Source organism: Tupaia chinensis, unplaced genomic scaffold, assembly GCF_000334495.1.
Source record: "Tupaia chinensis unplaced genomic scaffold, TupChi_1.0 Scaffold000048_1, whole genome shotgun sequence".
In the NCBI taxonomy this organism is placed as follows: domain Eukaryota; kingdom Metazoa; phylum Chordata; class Mammalia; order Scandentia; family Tupaiidae; genus Tupaia; species Tupaia belangeri.
The window spans coordinates 8,647,737-8,656,800 of NW_006159506.1; the positions used below are offsets into that span (position 1 = coordinate 8,647,737).

Sequence of the window (9,064 nt, forward strand, 5' to 3'; positions counted from 1 at the left end):
GAGCCCGCAGTGAGCACCTGCAACACTGCTGTTTTATGTTCTTGGCTCCTGCTCCTCCTGACACCCAAGCAGGTTATTTGTCTAATGAGTCTCAGAGCTCCTAAGTGTTTCTGGGCCACCCAGTCATCCAGTGTACTTACAGTTGAGTAATCCGTGTATTTTTCTAATGGACTCTAATGCCAGGTCCTAAACTTTATGGAATGAGAGTGTAATCAGCTTTAATGACCAATTTATGCTCGCTGGAAGTCTGATGTGGCTGTGGAAGTCAGTTTGGGACTTGAAGCTGTTAATTGCCCTTCCTGACTTCCGTGGACCAGCCCCTCCCTTGCAGCTTGGAAGCAGCCCACTCCGTCATTAGCGCGGCATCATCTATCCCAGCTGGCCTCCCGATGTGTGCCCACACATCTTACCGTCCAATAATTACGGCGGAACCTTTACACAAACGTTCATTGCCTCCGTTCTGTGGCCCCCTTTGAGATAACTTTAATAGTTCCTCCCTCTGTGAACTGAGTGTTTTCCTTATCTCTTCTGTAATAGTACTGGGTTAATCCATTATAGCCCCGGATTAGAGCCTTAAACCCTCTGTGGGGCCGAATTTAAATCATTCGATCTCCCGTAGCCGTTGGCGAGTGTTCTTATTGCCATAAATGGTCCCCTCTCTATTTTTATCAAGTTGCCTTTCTCAGTTTCATATCTGCACTAGGAAGTCTTTCTAATTACTTATAGATCAGGGTGTTGGAATTAGTGAACGTCGGGCCCTAGCCATAGAGGACAAGACACTGGGCTTTTCAGCTCTCAAGCACTTACCGAGCACCGTTTAGGTGTCTAGCCCTGGGCTAAGCTGTACTGCAAAGACAGCTGAGTGAAGGAACGGACCCATCTCATCAACCACTAAGGGAACGGAGATGACACGGCTGTAGTTACAGTACAGGGGCCACGTGTCACGTGGGTGCCCGGTATGAGCAGCAAGAGCTCCCAGGAAGGAGAGAACCCTTCTGCAGAGGGGACTGGGGAAGCTTGAACCACTGGCCTACAGGGCTGGTAAGCTTTTCCATGGCTGACCTAGAGCGAGCCTTCCTCGACACACACAGTGTGGAAGACCACAGGTCTCATGGCAGTGAGTAAGAAATCTGGGGACACCTAGAAAGGTGGGGGTCTCAGGTGGAGCACTGCAGGCATCAGACAGATGGATCATGCCCACTTAATACCCTTCGCGTTACTAAGATCTCATTTCATTCTTTTTTGCTGTTTTTCCCCCCTCAGAGGCCATAATGTTGTTGCATATGAATGAATGTTTTTAATTCACACTTCTATCAAAGTAGACTATAAATTTGATTTCAATTTCAAGTTTTCTAAATCTCGAGTTCTCTGGATTGACCCCCTAGGCCTTCATTCTGCAGATTTTCTTTGGAGTCTTTTCCATGGGATGACTGGGACTAGGGCACCTCACCTCACAGCCATATATCTTGCAAAAGAGTGTGTCTCCTAGAATTTCTGTCCTCCAGGTGGGTGGGCTTTGAGGAAAAAAAACATAATGGGGCTTCTGTTAAGAACACAGCAGAGGCTGGGAACCAGCAGTTAGCGTAATGGCTATGTCGCTGGACTCCCACGTAGTCGACCGCGGTTCGTGTCCCGGACCCGGTGGCTTAAAACTCAGCTGGGTGCGTGTGCGTGCGTGCCCAAGATCCTGAGAGGAGAATGGAGGAGAAGGGATTGCGGCGTGACCATCCACCCTGGGGGGTGATTTCTCGCTTTCTGTCTCTATGTCTCTGTCTGGCGAGTGCATGCAACCTATAGCGAAAACCTCTCAAAAAAAAAAAGAAAGAAAAGAAAAAGAACACAGCAGAGGGCATACTACAGGGAACTCCTGTGTGCTTGTTCTAGGCAGTGCATAGGGGGTGTGGCCCTGCACACACACAGCTGACACAGCGAGCCCTGTGCGGGGAGACTTGTCAGCTCTGCAGTGTGATGAGCGTGCTGCCGAGGCCTTCAGATGAGCCACCAGAGGGAGTGTCCGCTGGACAGACAAGTGCACCGCTCTCTCTGGAAAGTAATTTGGCAGGATCCCTCAGGAATCGTAAAAATATTGATCCTTCTTTACTCAGCAGTTTCACATTTAGAAACCTTATAAGGAGGGAAAAATCAGACACAGTAAAAAATATATAAGCGTGGTAATTCTAGCAGTAAGTGGAAATAATGTTAATGTCCCTCTTATGGGAATGACTACATAAATTATGAAACAACTTTACAATGAAATATTATAGTTATTCAAAATACCCTTTCTGGGCCGGCAGGTGGCATGGTAGTTAAGGGCACTGGACTCCCACATGGTCGACCACAGTTTGAGTCCTGGACATGGTGGCTTGCTTTCTCTCTCTCGCTCTCTCTCTGTCTCTCTCTCTGTGTCTCTCTGTCCCTCGCTGGTCCAATTATAAATAAATAAATAAAGTTAAATAAAATAACTCTTTTTAAAAAATGCCCTTTCAAAGAACAGTTAATAACAAAAGGATCATAATATGAAGTAGAAAAAGCAACTTAGGTGATTCCATGCTTAAACACACACATTTTAAATCTATGATGGATCCACAGACTAGACAGGAAAATTCCAAAATATTAACAGCCAAAGACCGTAAAGCAACTAAATATTTAGGGAGGGAAAGAATGCATCTGTAGTTTTCTACTTTATTACTTGTTTCAGGATTACATATTTCTTTCCTAAGAGAGAGACCGAAGAACAGAGAGACAAACACCTCCTACAGGGTTTTCACACCACAGTCTACCCCCAGGACCCGCCAGCCTGCATCACAGGCACGTGTCTGGTGTGCTCAGGGACACCCCTGGATGTGAACTCAGGACCTTTCCCTTGTGGGTCCAGTGTGGTGATGCCTTGCCACTGCCTAGCCACTTATGTAGTTTTTTAAATGTCAGAAACATTGACACCATCTATTAATGGCACCTCCCAAGGGGGTAGGCATACTGTTTTCCACTTATCACAGGGCATAGCTCACCTCCTTCTCTGCACTGACCTTTTCCTCATTAGTCACATGACCTGAAATTAACACAGTGTGTACTGAGATCAGTTAGGGGATAGTTTAGCTGTGTATACCAAGAACGCAAAGAACAGTTGCTTTAAAAATGTGGAGGTTTGGGCCCGCGGGTAGCGTGGAAGTTAAGGTTCTCGATCCTACATGGCCAGCTCCATCTTGAGTCCCAGACTCGGCGGCTTGAGAATCACACCGGGCGCCTGTGCACGTATGCCCAAAATCTCAAGAGGATAATGGAGGAGAAGGGGTTGAAGCATGGCCACCGCCTTTGTGTGTGTGTGGAAGGGGTGATTTCTCGCTTTCCCCCTCACTGTCTCTCTGTCTCTGTCCGGCAAACACACATGCCCTATAGCAAAAACTACGCAGAGAGAGAGAGAGAGAGAGAGAAGCTAGTTTTTCTCTCACATAAAATAAAACTAGCGCTAAGGTGTCCAGAACTGGCATGGTGGCTCTGTGGTCACCAGGAGCCCAGACACCATCTTTAATGTGTAGCTCCCATATTAGACTGATCTCAGTGCTAGATGGCTGCTCTTGTTCCAGCCCTTGGGGCCATATTCCAGGCAGAAAGGAGGCAAAGTTGGGAAGGCAGTGGAGTGCCCCTGAGCTGAGGCAGCCCCCTTACAGAACTTTCCCAGGTGTTCTGCCCATGTTCAAGATATAAGGGAGGATACACAGTGTAGACTTCCAGATGGATACCTTGATCCCGTGTGATGGACACGGGGCAGGCCACAGTTATCTAATATGCTTATCTGAAATTTTTAACATGTAGGCTCTGGGGCCAAAAGACTCTGTTCTGCGTCCCAGGCCCCGTGGCTTGAAATTCATGCCAGACATGTGTGCAAGCATTCCCAAGATCTCTGGAGGAGAAGGGATTGCAGTATGACCATCTGTGGGTGGGGGAGGGGTGGATTTCTCAGTTTCCCTTACTGTCTCTGTCTCTTTGTTTGGTAAGCACACACAGCCTAAAGCGAAAACCTCTAAAAAAAAAAACAAAAAAAGAAAAAAAAATATATATATATGTGTGTGTGTGTGTGTGTGTGTGAAAAAATATATATATATGTCTGGGAGTAATTTCTCACTTTCTGTCTCTCTGCTTCTGTCTCTCCATCAAGCACATGAACCCTATAGCAAAAATCTCTCTAAAACAAAATTAATTAATTAATTAATGGCGATTAATGAAATTATAAAAAAGAAAAAAGGAACCAGCCTTGGTAGGGGAACTGGTGGGTCATTTTGGCAAAAGCACTAGACGGAGATCAGGAAACGTGGGCCTCTAGTCTTTGCTACACCATGGACTGGCTTCCTCCGTTTCTCTCCCAAACATGAGCGCAGTGACCCTTGTGTCATCCACACGCATGGCTTCATCTCGCCATGCTGACTTCTCTTCTTATCACCCGCGTACTACCCTGCCCCACTCCTGCTGCTCCTTCTGCTACCTACTCGGTTTAAGCCAAAGTCACCCCTTTCTCTTGCTGAGCCCTTAACTCGGTCCCCTGGCTCCTTCCTCCCCATCCTTCAGTTTGCCTTCACACCGAGATAAAGTGATGGGTTATTTTGTTTTGTTTTTGAGAGATTTTTGCTATAAGGCACATGTGCTCGCCAGAGAGACAAAAGAGAAAGTGAGAAATCACTCCCCAGGGGCGATGGCCACACCACAGTCCCTTCACCTCTAGTTACCTCTTGGGATTTTGGGCACGCACACACATGCCCAGCATTTTAAGCCACCAGTTCTGGGACTGAAACCATGGTCTGCGATGTGGGGATCAAGCCACGTTACCACTATGCCACGTGCCGGCCCCAGTAAAGTGATGTTTTCCAAACACAGGTCTGAGTCAGCCACTCTTCTGTTGTTGGCATTTTAATGGCCTCCACTCCCTCAGGTTGAGTCTGGCTTCTGTGTTCTGCCCCAGCCTCCTCCATTCTCTGACTCCCTCTGTGTCCCCACTCCCAGCCTGCTGTTGTCTGTGACATCTCCTCTGTGAGATGTGCTGCCCCTGGAGGTAACTCACCCTGTACTGAGAATGTGCCTCTCACAAATCCCCCAGCTCCTGCTTCTGGCCTACTGCTCAGCCTCCTCCTCCGAGAAGCCTTCCCTAGCCCCCTCACATGGGTCTCCCTCTCATCCAGTACACTGCTCCCTCCCTTTCCAGATCGTAGTTCACGGCTTTCTCTCCAGATCTGTCCCCGCACTGGACTATGAGCTTTCTGCGGGCAGGACTCTGGTCTGAAAGTCTCACCCAAGCACAGTGCCTGGCACAGCGCTCCCTGGATGGCAGGACCTGCAGCCGCCCCTCCAGGGCTCCTCCAGGGATTGCTGCATTTCCCATTCAGTCAACACCTGTCCACGGGGTGCTGTAGGAAAGGCCCTGCCCCGTCCCGCCGACTGTGCTGCAGAGCCATTTGCTTTGCAGTTCGCAGGGCCCAGTTCCTTCTCTTGTCACTCAGCAGTGGCCCCCTGTGCTCTGTCGTCTGCCAGGACTGTGCGGGCCCCAGCCACACAGATGGACAGTGCACCAGGCCTCCCTTCGAGGGGGCCCCCAGAGCAGCAGCAGGGATGGAGAAGGGAACAGCGGTGTGAACTGGAGCACACCAGGTCTTGCAGGCTGTCGGGAAAGACACACAGATGGCCCGGACTGGCTGCAGGGAGAGCAGCCTCTGCTAGCTCACTGCCTGGGCAGCGGGCCTGTGGGTGTAGACATTCAGAAGGAACAGAGCCGCCCTGTCAGCACATGCAGGAAGCCGGTCACACCTCCATCTTCTGCCACACAGGTCTCTCCCCGCCATGTCTGTAAGCCATGAATCTTTGCCAGAGTCCCACCGGCTGCTACAGGGATGCTCGCACCTGCAGGGGCCACATTTTTACTCCGAGACAGTAAAGATCACCTTGGAGTATCCAGGCCTTCATTGTACAGAGCAGGACGCTGAGACCAGAGGGAAGAAGTGGAGAGTGTCGCATGGAAGGTGGCAGAGCCGGGACTGCAGCCCTGGGTCTTTCCCGGCACCACCCTCTCTTCCAGAGTGCTGGAAATCAACCACACGGGTGGACACTGGGCCATTCAGAGGCCACATGGCTGTTCCCAGAGGTGTCCAAGGCGGAGCATGGAGACGTGAGCTGTGCCTTCAGTCACAGCAGCTGGGAGCAGGAAGGAGCCCAGTGCAGCCCCCATCTGACTCGTACCCTGCTTTTCTACCCTCACTTTCTGCTCCTCACAGAAACAATTTGTGTTTCGGGGAGAAGATCTGACGTAGCCCCAGGTTATGGCTATAGCAGCAGCTGGGGCAGAGGGAGCATTTGGACACTAGCAGAGACACTTAGTTAAAAAAGAACACTTACGAGAATCTGAGGAAGGACATTCAAGAGAAAAATAGAGAGGCAAGGCATTTGTGGGACAAAGAAATGGGTTATTACCTGTTGAGGGATAACTTTATAGTATTGTCAACTGAACCGGTGCAAAATGCACACATGCTGGAATTTCCACTTTGCAAGCTATGTAACATGATTGAATGTATAAAAGAAATAATAATTAAAAATAATTTTTTTTAAAAATGGAAGGAAAAAAAAAAGGACACTTCCAAAGGAAGGAGCAGGGAAGGCGGGCGCTCCACAGGAGCAGACGCGGCCTTGTTCGCCTTGCCCCCATGCAAGGCCCTTTCCGCCCAGCACGGACAGAACGCCCTTCTGCTCTGTGCTGCCAGTCTTCCCCGGTGGGAGAACCAGCTTCCAAGGAAAGAAATCCTGTTAGGTGAGGACCGTGTTGCACGTGTCTGGACGGCCAGGGACTGTTGGGTGGCCTCAGCTGGCTCAGGACAGCCCTAGAAACCAGGGCTGTGGCTACCTTCCCACAGTGAGGAGGTGGGCGTGGGTGGTGAAGGGAGCTAGCACAGGCAGATCTGGGGAGCATGTAGATTCCAGAAGGGAGCAGCCCCATGATGGAAGAGGCCACAATTAGGGGTTAGAGACACTCTGCTCACAGCTGGTAGAGTCCCACAGTTCTTTTCCATTTATTTATTTTGTTTGTTTTGTTTTAAGGAAAAGATTTTTGCTTTAGGTCATGCATGCTTGCCAGAGAGACAGAAAGTGAGAAATCACCCCCCAGCATGATTGTGGCCATGCTGCAATCTCTTCTCCCTTCTCCTCTTAGAATATTTTTCTTTTGGAGGGGGAGGTTTTTGCTATAGGGCGCGTGCACTCGCCAGACAGACAGAGAGAGACAGAGAGACAGAAAGCGAGAAATCACCCCCCAGCATGATTGTGGCCATGCTGCAATCTCTTCTCCCTTCTCCTCTTAGAATATTTTTCTTTTGGAGGGGGAGGTTTTTGCTATAGGGCGCGTGCACTCGCCAGACAGACAGAGAGAGACAGAGAGACAGAAAGCGAAAAATCCCCCCCCAGGGGGGATGGCCATGCCACAATCCCTTCTCTTCCATTCTCCTCGCAGGATCTTGGGCACACACGCACACGCGCCCGGCCTGAGTTTTAAGCCACCGGGTCCAGGACGTGAACCGCTGTCGACTACATGGGAGCCCAGCAACATAGCCTTTATGCTCACTGCTGGTCCCTCCTCTCAGGATTTTGGGCACACACACACACACATACATGCGCCCAGAGTGAATTTTAAGCACTGGATCTGGGACTCAAACTCTGGTCCACTCTGTGGGAGTCCAGAGTTGTAATAACTATTACACCATCTACTGGTCTCACTTTTTTTTTTAAGTTTAGTTATTTTCTCTCTTCCATGAGGGAGAGATGCCTACAGCAGGCCCTCACACACGTCCACCCCTTATCCCTAACCTTCCAGGTCATCGGGATCGTCAGCACTGTCACCCAGTGCATTTCAGGTCACCTCGGGACCTGACCCATGGTCAGCCTTGTGACTTGCAGCACTGCCAGTCAGTGAGCTACTGCCTGAACTATTGAGACTCGGCCTCCCACACTTCCTGACCTGTGTCTTTTCTCTGCCTTCAGGTTTATATTGGCCAACTGTATTCAACTGACAAGCTTATCATTGAGAATCAAGAGAAGCCCAAGACCTAGGGAGCTGGGGACCAGCCACCAGCGGCAGCCGGGGACCACCTTCCGCATCCGTTCTGTGCTGGGGATGAGGCCTCCCAACACCAGCTTAAAGTAGCCTCTTGCTCTGCCTGCCCTGGAGAAGCTGATAAACTGAGTCGTGTTTGTATCGTCCTGCGGCCTGCCTGGGAAGGAAGGCTGTCTCCTCAGTCCAAGTGTTAGAAGGAAGAGTTGGAGCTCACTCATAATAATGCTATGTATTATTGTGTCTCCTCTCCACCCTGCCTTATTTTGTATCCCATCGCCACTGTATAGAGCATTTCCAGACTTTGTTTCTTGCTCCTTGACAATAAACAGAATTGTCTCCCGAAGCCTTTCACACCAGGTAAACCCGTCCTGACTAACACACTTTCTTGGTGATGGAGGGTCTACAGAAGAGGTGGACGGTGGGGGGTGAGGGCAGCAATAGGGAGCTGAGAGCTCCCTCTGTGAAGGCAAATCCAAGCACCAGGTGAGATGTGGGGAGCAGCAGAGAGTAGGGTAGGGCAGAAGAGGTAGAGGGGTCACCTGCAAGTCACCTCAGTGCAACAGCGAAGATGGTAGGCATGTGGGCAGACACTGGAGGTGGCCACGGCTGTGATCTGGGGATCAGCAACATCAGCCCCTCCTGGGAACTTGTTAGCAATGCAGAACCTTGGGACGAGCAGTTGACGTAATGACTATGTTGCTGGGCTCCCATGTAGTCGACCACGGTTCGAGTCCCAGACCTGGTGGCTTAAACTCACACTGGGCGCATGTGCGTGTGTGCCCAAGATCCCGAGAGGAGAATGGAGGAGAAGGGATTGCGGCATGGCTGTCCCCCTGAGGGGGTGATTTCGTGCTTTCTGTCTCTCTGGTTCTCTCAGGACCTCAAGCACCCCCCATGTGTATCAGAGCCTTCAGCCCAGCAGCACCCCCAGGTGGCTCCCAAGCACACTAAAGTTTGAGACATGTTCCCTGACACGAGTGC

At 50.3% G+C, this 9,064-nt stretch overlaps 1 protein-coding gene across 2 annotated transcripts in view; it reads left to right on the forward strand.

Annotated features, from left to right (window-relative positions):
- The window catches only part of LYRM4 (LYR motif containing 4), a 200,704-nt gene extending 192,259 nt beyond the window's left edge, over positions 1-8,445 (forward strand). For both annotated transcript variants that reach the window (XM_006141241.2, XM_027774959.1), the window contains one exon: positions 8,011-8,445. In XM_006141241.2, coding sequence (XP_006141303.1) covers positions 8,011-8,079 — 69 coding nt within the window. In that variant the 3' untranslated portion in view covers positions 8,080-8,445. The remainder of the gene's footprint in view (positions 1-8,010) is intronic.
- The last annotated feature ends 619 nt before the right edge of the window (positions 8,446-9,064 follow it).